Source organism: Amphiura filiformis, unplaced genomic scaffold (genome assembly GCF_039555335.1).
Source record: "Amphiura filiformis unplaced genomic scaffold, Afil_fr2py scaffold_22, whole genome shotgun sequence".
Lineage (NCBI taxonomy): Eukaryota > Metazoa > Echinodermata > Ophiuroidea > Amphilepidida > Amphiuridae > Amphiura > Amphiura filiformis.
The window spans coordinates 2,120,988-2,137,539 of record NW_027305486.1 but is presented as its reverse complement, the minus strand read 5'-3'; the positions used below and the strand labels follow the sequence as shown (position 1 = coordinate 2,137,539).

The 16,552-nt window shown below is 35.2% G+C and overlaps 2 protein-coding genes across 2 annotated transcripts; both read left to right on the top strand.

Annotated features, from left to right (window-relative positions):
* Positions 1-4,753: 4,753 nt before the first annotated feature.
* On the top strand, positions 4,754-6,043 carry LOC140143530 (metabotropic glutamate receptor 4-like). The gene has a single exon (XM_072165360.1). It carries the CDS (start codon positions 4,754-4,756, stop codon positions 6,041-6,043), a length of 1,290 nt encoding a protein of 429 aa, XP_072021461.1.
* A 70-nt stretch (positions 6,044-6,113) lies between these two features.
* Positions 6,114-8,569, top strand: LOC140143528 (metabotropic glutamate receptor 2-like). Its single transcript, XM_072165358.1, has 2 exons — positions 6,114-6,740; positions 7,952-8,569. The coding sequence occupies exons 1-2, from the start codon at positions 6,114-6,116 to the stop codon at positions 8,567-8,569; spliced, it is 1,245 nt and encodes a 414-aa protein (XP_072021459.1).
* Positions 8,570-16,552: the final 7,983 nt, after the last annotated feature.

The following is a 16,552-nucleotide window of genomic DNA, read 5'->3' as shown; positions in this document are numbered from 1 at the left end:
AAACAAAGACCAGAGCTATTAAAAGTTCTATAGCCGGCCATCTAAGGTAGAAGCTTATTATCCACTTCAACAATAGGATTATTGATTAGTATTTGACTATCAAAATAAGACAGATGTCGGGCCAGCTTAAGTTATCGATGAATACGACCTTCGTACACATTTTACACCGTAACACAGATACAATTTAGGGAATTTACGGCTCGTTTGTGCTGCCAGGTCATATATTGGTAATCTATGTGCAAAGAAGAGCAATTTCACACTTTGTTTGTTGAATTTGAAGGTTGTTTTAAAATTTGACCTCAGTTGACCTTTAACCGGAAATTACCCTCTAACTCATTAACTGAGCTCAAAATGTATGATAAATTATACATTCTCGTAATCGTTGTGATGAACGTGTAATTTAACATGTCTCTTGACGACATTTGAAGGCCAAATGGACGATAAACATCACAAATTTGGTCAACTTTTTTCTAGTTACAGTGGCAACATTTCAGGGCGTCCGTCGGACGGGCGGTTAGAAAAAAAGCACGTTCGAAGATAAAGTAGCCCGTCTCGTACGAGCGGACGGGTGCTATTTTACACACGGCTAGTTGGTACTGATATAAGAAGAATATACTGTAAGTATTATATATATATATAGTACTATAGTAGTTAATCGAATTAGTTAAATATTGTACTTAAATATATAGCGTGAAAACAATTAAGTTGTTTCCAGAAAATTTCTGAATGTTCATTCAAAAGTGTGGTAAATGAAAACAAACCATCAATTGAAATAAGGCTTTTCTAATCAAAGATGGTTTACCCAACTGTAATATACAATAAATCATGCACTTGACAATCCCGTATGAACAATGACAAGAACTCGTATATGGATGCATATGTAGTACGCTAATAAATATCCCTTTCAAATTCTAGGAATTTCTCTTTTTATGTGGACAGGATAAACATGATAAAGCTCGAAACTATTGAATCTATATTTTATATTGTATCTAAACAGGATCTCGGTTCTATTCTGTTTTGAAACAGATTATGCATTTTTTTTCTAATTTCTAGAACCTGCTTGTCATAAGAGCAGAAGAACTGATCAATTCTGGGTAATTAAAAACGAAACCCTTTATATTATGTAAACGGTTAAACGTCTATTTACAAAGGCGTCTTAGTTCTTCTACAGCGTATTAAATCAAGACCAAAGTTCATTTCCTTTTATAGAGTGTTTTTATGGTTTTGTTTTGCTCCAATCTGATAATTCTGTAGTGATATTGCCTTTATTAGGACCTTTCGCCACTACTGTTGTTATTTCAAGAGTATTAAAACGATAACTCCTATACCCTGCGGCTTCTATCTATGGAACTTAGAAATGGAGAGAAATGCAGAAATGGGAAATTCACATCTAAACCTACTCAATTTAACTTTTATCTGCATGTAATATAACTAAATACATTTTGAATTGAAAGCAAACTATATTTCACTATCCAAAGCTGAAATAAGAGTCCAATTTTTAAAATAAGATACAATACCGGATAATTTGCGCTACACAGGTGATACCAACATGGTTACAGGTATAGGGTAAACTAGACAGGACCTGTGTTTGGTCTGTTCTTATGTTTTAGTCTGTATCCAAGTCAATAACGATGTTGTTAATAGTATGTTTCTGGCAATTTGCTTTGAATTAAGATCAAACTGCTTTTAAAGCATATGTTTTGGAACGCATCGTTGATTACGCGCACCGTTTTAAGTGATGTCAATTTCATGTCTCTTGCAACGAATTAAGCTGAATAATTTGTACAATCAATGGGGCTTAATGAAAATTGGGGCCGTATGACAAATTTGACTAAGTACTCGTTTATTGTTTTATTGTTTAGATTTTCCGTTTTGTGAGCAGCACTTTAATTCATTATTGCGGTTGCTTTTCATACGCTTTGCTTGCTTGCTTGCTTGCTTGTTTGCTTGTTTGCTTGCTTGCTGGCGTGTCGCTTATAACGCTTTTACCCATGCTCTCGCACAATAATAATAACAATAATAATAACAATAATAATAACAATAATAATAATAATAATAATAATAATAATAATAATAATAATAATAATAATAATAATAATAATAATAATAATAATAATAATAACGCAGATTTGCTCAGGTAAATGTTCTTTTTTCAGAATGATCGGAAAAATCTCTGTGTGTGATAGAACGTACTTTTCCTTTATTTACGTTTTGAGCTTCATTACCATTGAAATTGAAAGAGATTCTTATTCTTATTCAATTCAAAAATGCCAGACTTACCTATTCGAGTACTTCAATACCTGCATGATTATTATCAATGATAAAAGAATAATATTGTATAGTTAGTAGTAGTTATAGTAACTTGGCAATTACTGAGAGATGAATCTGAGTGAATAACAATATCAATGAAGATGTTAAAAATAGTTTTCATCGCATTTTCAAACAATTCAAAGGAAAGAAAAAAAAAAACACTTAATATAAATGAAGTTTCTAATTGTCAAGAAAAAAAATATATAAGTGATCCGGTGCTTACTGCTTAATATGTGCCGATTGCATTTATACAGAAAACAAAGTTTGTTAGAGGCTTTTATGACCACAAAGATTATGTGTTGAGTACAAAACATGAGTAAAATCACAATCAACCGTAGGTGGTTGGTTCGTTTTGGCCAGTAAGGTTAGGAAATAAAAGTCAATTCTATAATTCAAGACCGAATTGCGTATGACGTCCTGTCAACTACACCGACTAAATCGCACTGTGAAGGTCAGTAACCAATCACGTCGCGCCTTTGCCCTGACGTCAGGCGCAAACTAGTCTTTTTTAATATTATATTAGGTTGTAAATCAAACGGAATTTGAAAAACCATGTCATATTAATAACAATATCATACACAGAGAAGGTCGTATTCAATTAAATAAGGTAGCTAATAAATACGTGGTTTAATTGCCCCCCCCGCCCCCCCCCCCTAGTTAGCATCCATGGTGACACAACAAATCAAGCATGAATATACATTGTTTTCTGTACCTATATACAACGATTGAAGCATACGGTATTTTTTTCCGCTAAATGATTAAGTAGTTTGGTTTACAAAAATCTTATACATACCTTTTAGATGTAACATAGAAAATACTTATCACGAATCTGGTTCTGAAAGGTTATGCCAATAAAGAAGAAGTCTCACTTTTTAATGCCGTAATTGGATGTAGAAAACATATTAATTCTCATAAAATTCCTGTTACGCCTTTTCAGGACGACTAATAATATAAATTACGTTGCTCTGTCGTTTTTGTAATTTTTGCACGAATTATAAACTAGTCGAAGATACTCGTAGCATATGCTGGAAATGGCGACAGATTACTTCGTCGCAGTTTTGACATACTGTCGTATGACGATTTTTGGGCAAAGTTATATAAACTTTCAAAATCTGTGAAAGAAACTCTATATTCACAAAGTTTTGAGACCTAAATGTAATTAGTTAATGAGATATGACACTAATTAGTGTGATACGACATGGTTTTTATGTACCCCCCCGAAAACGTCATTCTGTATTTTGACATACAGTCGTATCATGATACGTCGCATAAGCCACCGTGCAACTGTAGTTGCCTATTATTTTGACATACTGTCGTATCACAATGTCGTATCATCATTAATACATAGGTTTTCAAATTGTACATATTTTGGCATACTGTCGTATGAGTTTGCAGATTAATTACTTCTAATTAGTGAATGAATAAACAGTTTGTATTATGTTGAGAACAAAGACAGATATATTATTGATTATATTCTTCGATAATAATAAACGTATTTTACTTTGGTGCTCTCCATTGTGTCTTCAAAAATTGGAAAAACTTTATATTAAATGCGATTTTCTCAAAACGGCATTTTTCGTCATATGACAGTATGTCAAAACAGCGACGACTTTTAGTCGCATTTTCTTTTTGAGAAAAAGAGCAGGCTGTATAATCAGGCGAGAGCTGGGAACTTGATTTGAAAATAAACCTTTTGTCAATTAGCCTTTACTAATAATTGACAAACTTTAGCAGCGAAAGTAATGGATTGTAATTGATAATGCGCAAACTATCTATTAAAAGATTTTATGATAGCATTATGGTCATTAAGTAACCGGTTTGTAAATAAAGGTTAAAATCCGTTACTAACCAATGCAATGCTTAATATAAATTGCTAGTTATCAATTGGTTTGTTCGATGTAAAATTTAGCCATTCTGAAACATATTTAGGATTTTTGACTATAATCTATAATAGTTTACAATTATGCTGAATATGCATTCTATATGATTGTTCGAAACATACCGATGATAATTGGCCATAAGATAATATTTGAAATATATTTTGTGCTTCTCCTAATACAAATAGGTATGATATAGCCGAATGGAAATCGTCGGCGCTCTTTAATTGATTGCCGCTGTCGTCAGCATTAACAACAGACTCTCATTCTACGCAAAGATTACATAAGCAATGCTTGCGTTAAGGGCGTTTCAAACTATCGCCTGCCTACTTCCAAGCTATGGGAGCATCAAACAATGTAAATGCTTGTTTTGATGACGATTTTGTATTTTGGTTCACACTAACATCGGTTTTTCTTGAACATATATTAACACATTGATAGAGCCAGAAATGGGTGTAATTATTATTGTAATTTATTTTTTCTCGCTACAATCGAATTTGGAACGCAGTGTATCTGCAAATCATGTACCTGAAACAAACTATGTATATACACGCCCAGGTGACTTGATGCTAGGCGGTCTTTTCCCGCTACACGACGAAGATTGCAAGACGCTTCGAGAGCTGGAGACTTTACATCGAGTCGAGGCAATGGTGTACGCCATTGAAATTATCAACAATATGACAAGTCTTAAGGATATTCTGCCAAATATTTCTATTGGGTATGAGATATATGATACATGTTCTTCAGAAGCAGTAAGTTTATCAAATGGCTTGAGGTTTGTTAGATATTTTGAAATAAAAGATTGGCATTGTACTGTGGTAGGAGTTGACAATGGCTACAATGGATCATCTTACTCTCGAAATCCAGTCCTGGGAGTCATTGGGACCGAATCTAGTTCAACAACGCTCGTAGTAGATCAAATGTATAGTATATTCCATTTGCCATTATTGAGTTACTTTGCAACGAGTGACGATTTATCTGACATAGCAAGATTTCCTTACTTTTTACGAGTCGTACCTCCAGATTCGCTACAAGTCCAAGCCATTGTGGATTTACTTTTGTATTTTAATTGGAGTTACGTGTCGTTTGTGTATTCAGATGATAGCTACGGAAGGAATGCCATTAAAGGATTCAAAAAGCTTATCAAAGATCTGCCCATATGTTTGGCTGGTGAATTCGAAGTAGTGAGTGGGTCTCCAAGTACATACTTTGACGATATGATCGAAACAATACAAGAACATGATAATGCTCGTGTTGTTATTTTATTTGTGTCAATATCGGACGCAAATAATTTCTTTGCTGCTATGAATCGTACAGACACTATAGGTGAACTGCAGCTTATAGGTAGCGATGGCTGGGGCATGAGCATTACCGAAATACAACCAGAGAATATACCAGCCGTTTACGGTGCCCTGAAAACTCATTTAGCCGATGAAATCATACTTAATTATGAACAATACTTTAAGAAGTTAAATGTTACGAATCGTAAATCAAACCCATGGTTTTCCGAATTCTGGTACGAATATTTAAATTGTTCTCATCGTGTATCTGATGTGCATTGTTTGAATGCCTATCGCCCAGGCTTTAGCGAGGAAAGTGGCGTGTCCCGAGTCATGGATAGCGTGTTGGTTTATGCTCGGGCAATGGATGCTCTTCTCAGAGACAAGTGTCCTGGACTCAGACCTTTATGTGTAAGAGTAGCACGAAATATCAATAATACTGAGCTATTTTCGTACATGAAAATATCAAATTTCACTGGTTACACTGGTCATATATCTTTTGATGGTTTGGGTGACATGAAAGGGATCTACGAAATTGAAAATATACATTGTCCGCAAAACACAATTGTCGGTTAGAACGAGTTGGTGATTGGGATTCGCTCAAACCGGAAGGGAGTAGACTAAGTAGTCGTGAGCATAAAATAGTATGGGGGTAAATAAAACAAATGACGAAGAAGAGCCTACAGTGCCACAATCCTATTGCAGTAACAGATGTAAAAAAGGACAGGCAACAATTCATCATGGCGACGGTTGTTGCTGGAGCTGTTCCAACTGTAGCCGCAATTCGATAACCATCATCAATCAAACAGTATGCGTAGATTGTGGCGATTTGTACGCACCCAACTTTGCCCGCAACGAATGTATCAAAATCATACCAACGTTTACCGAATGGGGTGATCCATGGGCAGTCGCGATTGTGTCTATTGATTGCTTGGGACTTATTTGCGCATCCGCGGTACTTTGCGCATATGTACTGAATAATAATCATCCCTTAATTAAGGCCTCAAGTCGGGAACTAAGCTACATGATGTTAATAGGCGTATTCTTATCGTATTTACTTGTGTTCAGCCTAATTGCAAAACCAAGCTACGCCACGTGTTATATTATACGTATTGGTTACATGATGTGTTTTACCATAACGTACGCGCCAATTTTGACACGTGCTAATCGTATCTATCGAATATTCAAGGCGGGAAAGAAGTCGACCAAAAGACCCGGATGTATCAGTCCACATTCCCAGGTTGTTATTGCCTTAAGTCTTATCATGGTACAGGTGAGTCAAGTATTAAAGTTATAGTCCGTGTTGATGTTTTAACGCAATAATGAGATATGTCACATATCTAAAACAAAATTGTTTTCTTTAAGTCAGTATTAATTTTGTGGACTTTATTGTACTTTTTAGCACACGGGCGATTAGATTGATGTTGCATAATGTGTGTAGTATAGCTCGATAGTAACAATGACAAAACTTTGAAAACAATATAGAACTTGTAAACTTGAGGTACATTTTATTACGATAATGATTATATAATTATAATTGAATAGTTCAAACGTTTCATCTCAACACAAAATCGACGTATAACTGTGACTCGACTTTCATCGAGAGACTGGCATCCAAATTTCAGGATCAGTAACCTTTTTGACACTTGACCCCACACTTGGTCGTATCGTCGGTCACAACTGTGACATTCATCGGGAGACTGGCAACCCAAGTTCAGGATCAGTGACCTTTTGGGCACTTGACCCCAACACACTTGGTCGTACACTATTGGTTGTATATTGTTATCGGCCTCCGTGACGGCTAAGTGATTGTTGCGTTACTCTGATATTATAATGACCTCATTCACCCTCACCTCGAGGATTTTAACTGTAGTTCTATAGATCGACTAGGTGTCCCAGGATCGCTGTGGTGTGTTTGGAGACTTTGACGAACGGCGGAACTTGGACGGCGCGGTGGTACTCACGGAATCAGGTTTTCAAAGATCGTTCCGTATACAGGTACATCACCCGTCACTCAACCATGACGAGGGCCGATACCAATTACCAAGAATGTATGACAAGGTTATGGGGTCCAGTGTCCAAAACGTCACGATCACGAACTTGTGTTGCTAATTACCCTATGAAGTTATGACCGAAAACTTGTGGTACATCTAATCTTGTATTGAGATCAAAAGTTTAAAATCCTAAAGTATGATGTAGGCTATACCAACAAAGAATAACTTTCATTCTATAACAATTGTAAATCAATTTTCATGCGATAAGATCGTAGCTGTTCATAAGACTGTCATCCTTTCGTTGTGACCATATTGATGTAACCGTTTCATTCAACTCACTGATATTACAGACAAATATAATTGAACCACTATAATATGTTTGTTATTAAAATTTCAAAATAATGGAAGTAATAGTAAATCTACTAAAATGACACAGGGGTTCCTTTTTAACATCATCATTCTTTTCTGTTCTTTCTTTTTGCTCCATCAGTGCGGTATCAATATCACATTTCTGTGGAAGACGCCTCCGCATCCAGACGAACAACCAGTTGATGGTAACGTGGAACTGACCTGTAAGACTGACCACTTGGAACTCATAGTATCGCTTAGTTACAATCTAACCCTAATAGTGCTGTGCAGTGCCCATGCCTTCATGACGCGTAAAGTTCCAACTAATTATAACGAGTCTCGGTTTATCAGTTTAAGCGTCTACACCACCCTTGTCATATGGTTAGGTTTCATACCTTGTTATTTCATTGTTCCATACTCGCATCTCCAGGTTGTGGTAATGTCTGCAGCCATGATGGTTAGCGCCACCGTATCAATGGTATTCATGTATGTGCCTAAACTTTATGCTATATATTTTGTGCAAGAAGTAGATGTCCATGCAGGGACGTATAGAGAAAGCAGATCAATGGACGAAAGCATGACAGAACGGCCGTCAATATTTGGCGGGACTTTCAAACTACCAATACGGAGTGCTGCCGTTGCACCGGCTACTCATAAAACCAAAACGGTGACTGAAAGTGTAGCAGGTGGTGATGATGGTATAAACAATCAAGTAGGTAACGGGGGAAATATAACAGAAGAAAAGGAATCTCGAGAATAAGTAAAACTGTGTTCGTCTCTTGGGCTTTAACCGTAATTGTCAGGATTTACAATACAAAATATGCAGTATGTCACGGAAACTTTTAACATCGAAAGCCCGCGAAATAAGAATATTACACAGAAACACATGACACTGTTTTTTGAATTTGCCAATATAATGGGAGTTATTTATTATCCTTTGCCTGTCTATCGATCGTTTCAAGTTATGAGTTTCAGGATTGGTTTTGGTATTGGTCACGTGGTCCCTATTATCCAGCATTAACGATACCTCTGTCTGTACCCTTTGTTAGAAACTTAAAACTTAAAACAGAAAGCAGTTTCTGTTTCATTTCAGTTTGTTACATAATCGTCTGACCGCAGAATATCAGGTGTGAAGTTACCATGATCAAAGTATACAAAAGATTTTTCTCAGTGCACTATTCACGAGCAGAGAAGTCGAACAAGTCAATCTACATTTGAAAGCGTTGTTTAGATTTCACAATAATCCTAGGATCATTCCCTGTGAAAAAAATACAGACCATCGAAATATTTCCACCGAGATTTACAAGATTAGACACTCGAGTGTCTATTCGAGTGTCTATTTATATGCATGCACGAGATCGATTGAAGCTATATTACTTCAAATATAGGATAGTTGACTTTTATTTAAGTTATTTATTGCTCGAAAAAATGAGAGGAGAGAACGAGAGGGGAGATAGAGGGTGTGTGTGTATCTGGTGGTGGGGGTGAGGGGGTTAGGGGAGAGAAAAAGAGAAACAGAGGGAAGAGAGGATCGGAAAATGGAAGGGAAGGAAGGGAGAGAGTAGAGCGTGTGAAATAGTGCGTAGGGGAGAGAAGATATCGAGTGTAGAGGAGAAGCGAGGGGGAGAAGGAAACACCGGGGAAAGGAGGGGGGTAATAAGAAGAGGTAATATAGGTGAGTGGAGAAGGGAGCCTAGGTAAGAGGTATGGGTTGTGCTTTTCGGAGATAATAAACTAATTCATTATCAAACCATCTCCATCATCATGGATCGCTTATGTCTCGTACAAATAAACAAACAAAACATTGTATGACGCTTATAATTCCCGCACCTATGCCTCACCAGTCTTGTTACCGTCCACGCGTGATTGATATCCAATCCATATAAAATAATAATAAATATTATAATTGGTTAGATTCAATTTACACACAAATAAGAAGTTACAATTTAAAACACTAAAATAAAATCTTTCAAAATTATTTTCTATCGATTAAATTCCTCTATGATGTGTTGAGGTAGACAATTATTGTCTGCCCAAAGGTAGACAATTGACCACCTTTAAGAAATTTGTCTGCACATTTAAACTTCCATTTTGAAGATTTCGAATGACATTTTCCGGAAAAAACTCATTTTGTAAGATTTTATATTAGTGTTTTAGATTGTTTAATGTTAAATGTTAATGTTAAATGTGGAAATGTATCCGATAATAAGCTTAGCACAATCATAACAATAAGCTATTATAAACTTATGGTACTAGTGTGTGTTCTGTCTACACTAAATTTGAATTTATTACTCTATCACTAAGCAAAAAGCGGTTGATATTTAACCAATGAGGTAGTGGGTATTTCCCCAATGTAAAAAAGCGCTCTACCTCATTGGGTAAAACCCAATCGCTGTCGCTCAGCGATGTAGAATAAATTCAGCTTTATATGTTATTATATTTGAAAACAAGTTCTGCCCCTCATTTTAATCCCCTGATTTTTGATTTCTGAACAAAAGAGGAATCAAAACTCATAACTTGAAACGAGGGAATATCATTTTGTTAAGACTAACATGTAAATATTGTAAATCAAAATTAATGGAGATCAGACTAGAAATTAATAAAAAATATTAAACTTTGAAATGTACATTTAGTGGGTCATAATTGACGTACCTTATTGAAAACGTTGCCTTTCGCATGTTGGGAGTGATTCAAATTACTACCAATAGGGAGCAGGGTGGCACGCTGGTTAAGGTCGTTGCCTTTGGTGCGCAAGGTCCCGAGTTCAAATCTGCGCAGGGCGAAAAAAACCAAAAAATCAAATCTGCTCTCCCCGTGGCTCATCTGGATAAGGCGGGACTGATGACCCAGGATAAAATATCTCGTTACAGTCGGTTCAGAAAAGGGTAATACGTCTGATTGTTGGCTACACATGCCTGTCCTGTAGAATGTCCGATCAGCTATCTATAGCGACCCTAGATTTCAGCTGTTAATGCCTAGATATGCTTGACATAAAACAATATTCACATGTGATACAGAAATGGGTAAATACATGTATGTATAGAGAAGCAACGAATTCTTATAAATCTTTACACTCTATATTGATTTAAAAAATAGTACATGCAGCCTACCCGGAATTTGTGTGTATTTTGGTGGTCTCTACGTTTACATTAATGTACGTGTTGTAGTCATGTTTTCACTCATTTGCTTTGAATTACGATCAAATTTCTTTATACGCTTATGTTTTGGAACACATCGTTGATCACACGCACAGTGTTAAGTGATGTCAACTTTATGGCCCTTCGCACCGAATTAAAAGAGCTAAATCAATGGGGGTAAATAAAATCGTGATTACAGTACAAATTTGACTTAACATATTTTCTTTCTTTCTTTCTTTCTTTTTTTTTTTTCTTTCTTTCTTTTTTTCTTATTTTCTTTCTTTCTTTTTTATGTCTTCTTCTTTCTTTCCTTTCCTTTTTCTTTCTTTCTTTCATTCTTTCTTTCTTTTTTTCTTTCTTTCTTTCTTTTTCTTTCTTTCTTTCTTTTTCTTTCTTTCTTTCTTTTTTCTTTCTTTCTTTCTTTTTCTTTCTTTCTTTCTTTTTCTTTCTTTCTTTCTTTCTTTCTTTCTTTCTTTCTTTCTTTCTTTCTTTCTTTCTTTCTTTCTTTCTTTCTTTCTTTCTTTCTTTCTTTCTTTCTTTCTTTCTTTCTTTCTTTCTTTCTTTCTTTCTTTCTTTCTTTCTTTCTTTCTTTCTTTTCTTTCTTTCTTTCTTTCTTTCTTTCTTTCTTTCATTCTTTCTTTCTTTCTGGATGTTTTTTTTTGCTTGCTTTCTTTTTCTTTTCATTGATTGATTAATTAATTGAAGGTAACACAATCCTCTTTCGACAAGTATATAGTCAGTGTGTCAAATACATGTTACCTGTATTTTTGTTGCAGATTTGCGAACATCTTTACACATTGAAAGTGAGTGAATATATTGGTCATTATCAATGAACATGACGAAAATTCAAAAGAAAAATAAACGCAATGGTTTTTGACATCATACCAATCCCTTCCCCTGCCCCAAACACAACCCCTCCATACATACCCACCAATATGGGATTATTCTCGCCAATGCATTGTACTCTAACGATAGCAAGTAACACATCAAATTAATTTGCCTGTCCTTGAATATCCTTGCAAAATAAAACATTATTATTATGAGTATCATAATAATAATGATACAATATTGCTCTTACACACCAGAGATTCACTCACCCTACCCACTTTACAAACACAAGTAAAAACACGACTGAAATGCTATCAATCTTCGTTTTTGTATTCATGATTGGAGTCTTTTATAAAATGCTTTTTGCAGCAGTGCTGCATTAATTCTGAATTGGCTGGGTGTTACTATACTGAAATTTTCGAATGTGAAAGGCATTTTGTACCACTGAAGTTTTTCGTACACATCGATAGCTTTATTAATATAAAGATTGACTTTTGTAGAATTTTGGTTGTGTATCCATTGATTTTATATGTGATTTCATTGAAAGAAGTGTTTTTTAATGCAATGATTTTCAACAACACACTCAACCTGGGCTCCTTGCATGAGGAATATTAGCTACAAGCATTAGCTGAGCATGCGTCCTGTCAATTTCTACTCTCACACCCCTGATTTAGCATAGGGATTGGGCTCGTTTGCATATGCATGAGTTCGTTGAGTTGGTCGTAGCGTCCTTGGAGATAGTACATTTCTAGTAAAATGGTATAGATGAGTTTATAGTCAAAATGCGTGATGTATTTTAGCAGTTTAAACGTAGGCCTATGTTTTTTTGTAAATGTGCATAATTTCCAATCACGTCGCAGATGGCAACTATCACAGCACAAGTAATAATTTATCCTAGTGTATTGCCCCGGTAGAATACCTTGCATATGCCATAGACAAATTTTGATAACTTGGTTGGTAGACAGAGATGACGTCAGTGGTACTGATTTTGGTTTAGATCTGAAACCATATTATACCTCAGGTTTAGATTGAGAAAGTATAGGCCTACATATCAAGTAATTATCTGGTGGGAATTGTTTTATTGTTGTATTAATTGTGGTATACTGAACCCGACAACCACATTTGAAGAAAATAATTATAACTATGATTAATTTTATCATGGGCTATATTTTTGCCGGCGGAGGAATATGGATTTAGCCTGGGGAGTTAGCTTTCAAAAACTGTATCACGTGTCATTACATGTGGATGGGATGGGTGAAGTTTCGTGTTACCAAAGTATGGTGTGTTACCATTACAACAACAACTTACTTATTTACATAGTAATTCCAATCACAGCGTGCTGATCTGTCTAAAGTAATAAACAAAGGTTGTTCAGTCGCACAGTAACAGTGCATGCACGTCATTAGAGGCGCTGTAGTTTAATATGGATATGCAAACGAGATGGCCGGTGACCGTGACTCAACTGTAAATGATTATTCTTCGGGACACCTTGACGGATTTTCCCGCAATTGACACACCGTGCTGTAAGCATGGTAAAGTGAACCTGTAAAATGTACCAAATGCAGTTTTTGATATTGCGGTACATGTCAGCTATTTTATGCAATTTTCGGCCGTTGTTTCGGCCTACAGTTTGTTTAGGACTTCTTTGTTGTGGACCATACTATTTTGTTTTTACGAAAGTGATAATTTCTCCATCATTTTGTTTCAAGTTGCTTTATTTATTACTAAATAGCCTATTCGGTCTGGGTATTAAATTGATAGGCCTAATGGCGCAGTGTAAAGGACCATGCGGTTATAAGTTGAGACTCCCAAAAGACTGACGGCGTGACATTTTTCTTGAACAAATGAAATGATAATGATATTTTCAAAATGAATACCTACACCCCTCATAGGGGTCTATGTAAAACAGTCAATTATCAGAATTGCAAGTGTAGTCTAAAAGTGACAAAGAGATATTGTATTCTCTGGTTTGGAATGAGTATTTATGACTGAAAGCAGTTTAAGCAGCTAATTAGCACTAATTAAACCTTTTGAATAAATAATTAGGTCTGTTAATGAAGTAAATTTTGATCACCCTGTATACATAGAAGCAAACATCGCACCCAAAATAAAGTATATTTCTGGTTGGCTTTTTCAATTCAAGCTCTGTTTGATTTTGTGGTCCTCAGATTGAGAAAATATTCCTGAAAAGAAAAATATACCACATATTCCTTAAAAAGTTCATTTTTACACACTGTATATCGTCTAGTACACCCTGAATATTGATTTCGAATTTTGGTCAGTTTAATCTCTGTTCTTAATGCTTTCCAGAAATAGGCCTACCTGTAATTGGTTCATAAAATGATATAACTATTCATCGCAAAATTGAAAACAATGGCCATACCCGATGTCAGTCAATGGTATATCCAAACCACAATATGAACCTGAAGACTCGTCATCAGACTTAGACACTATCCATGCTATCAATGAGGAATTGCTATTACCCCATACCACAGTATTATGTTTATAATCATTCCTAGGCCTTATTAAAGGCTCAAATGCATACAACTTTTTAACTCATTTATGTTAAGTACAAACTTGAGAATAATTATGTTCTTCATTTTAAGTAAATGTCATCATATGTTATTAAGTATACCAAGAAATGAACTAAGTACTCAGCATATAAATTAATTTGTGCCCTCATTGTGGGTTTTTAAGACAAAATAAAATAAAGGAAACAAACATCATTCTCCTTTTTACAGTGTCGTTTCTAAAAGCTCATTTTTAAGCCAAAGGTCCTCTCAGTGAATGTGAAATCCAACATTTTTTCTTCATTCACTGCGCCGTCTTTTTTAAAGACATTTCTTGTTTCTATTAATAGTGATGACATTGTTCCAGTCAAAATAATTATCTCTGTGTAAGTAATAAAACGTGATTTCCCTCTAAATACCGAATGGTTTGAGCTTCATTAGGCGTGGAAAAAAGTAATGGATAAAATAATGTCAAGAACGCATACTTACTTAATTGTAGTTTAGAATTGCAGTACCTTCATGATTATACCTATGATAACAGATTGTACGAAGCAATTATAATTTAAACTGATATTTTACCAAGAGATAAGTCAAAGTGCAGAAAAATTACAGGAATCAATAATTTAGTGATGCATCGCACTTCCAAAAAAATCAATTAAGGAAAGGAAAAACACTAGTATAAATCATAAATGTTTCCACTTACGACAACCGGCTTTATCACTAAACCGGTGCTTACTGCTTTTTCATACACTCTTATATCAAAGCAGCCAATCAGAAAATCTGTTAGAAAAGTACGAAACATGCATTAATTGTGTATATTGTGCACTCCGCGTACTACGCGCAGTGTTTCGCGCGCGTTCGCGTCGCGTAGGATTGATTCATTTTCGGGCGGGTTGATGCATTTAGATTTGGTTCTGTTTTCCAACATTTATAGTGATAATTTGTTATATAAAAAAAGTAAAAATCACGTGTTTGTTTCTTCTCGTGTATGAAATAGATTAATAAACTTGTATTACTTATTGCTCGAGAAATTAGACAAAATAATGCACTTGTGCTGATGTTGATGCGTCTAATGCACTCCCCCCTTCGGGGCTCGTGCATTAGACGCATCAACATCAGCACGCGTGCATTATTTTGTCTTATTTCTCTCCCAATAAGTAAGACGCGTTCATTAACCTATAAATAATGGCTTCTTTGTCGTGTTGTAGGTATAGAATTAAAGACGTTTGTTAGAGATACTTTTATGACTAAAAACATTATGTGTTGAGTACAAAACGAGACACCAATAATTTATATTGCCAGCCATGAGTTGCTTTTAAATTAAAGCTTGCGGTAAAAATCCTTTTCCATTAAAGATTCTTGTCATTTATCAAATTATCTTTTTATTTTATTTACCTATATGCAGCAATTGAAGCATACGAATTTTTCGCGTAATAATTGTAGTTTGATTTCCAAAGATCCTTTACATGCCTTTCTAATCTGAAATAGAGAATGCCTATCGCGAATCCGGTTTGAATAGGTTAAGTCAATAAGGACAAATCTCACTTTTCAATGCCACTTTTTGATATAAAGCTGTTATAAATACGCATAATAATAGCTTCAGAAGTAATGTTTTTCACAATATTTCAACATAGAGAGAAGGGTGGTTTATTTACAGGCATTTTGATACCCCATTTGTCAAATTTCGTTCAATATTAACAACACAGTAGTGCTTGTAAAGAAAATTCCCCGAATTTAAAAGTTTACAACTATCAATGGTTATTACACAAGTAGTGTGACACGTAAAACACTCCATTTATCCTCGCGCTGACTTCAAATCAATACAAATAGCGGCAACTTTTGAATTCGGGCATTTTTCTTTAAACACTGCTGTGTTGTTAATATTGAACAAAATTGGGCAAATGGGGTATCAAAATGCGCATAAATAAATCATCCATCTTTCTATGTTAAAATAGTGTGAACACAGTAATAAGTTCTGACGCTATAGACGTATTTATAACAGCTGCGTTATTTTTTGTGCAGTCTCTAGAAAAGCCATAAAGCTACAAAAGCTATTACAATGAATTTGAGAAGTAATATTCTCCTGAACATAGCACGTGCTTTGCCTTTATTCTTTACCTGTTATGCCTTTCAGAAAAATACTAAAATCTTGTTTAATGTCTAACTCTAGTGGGCTGAACTTTGTTTATACGATTAATAATGCGTAGATACATACGCCATTGTTTCGACTACAATGTAACTTATTCGTAGCAAGATGTTTAATCAAGA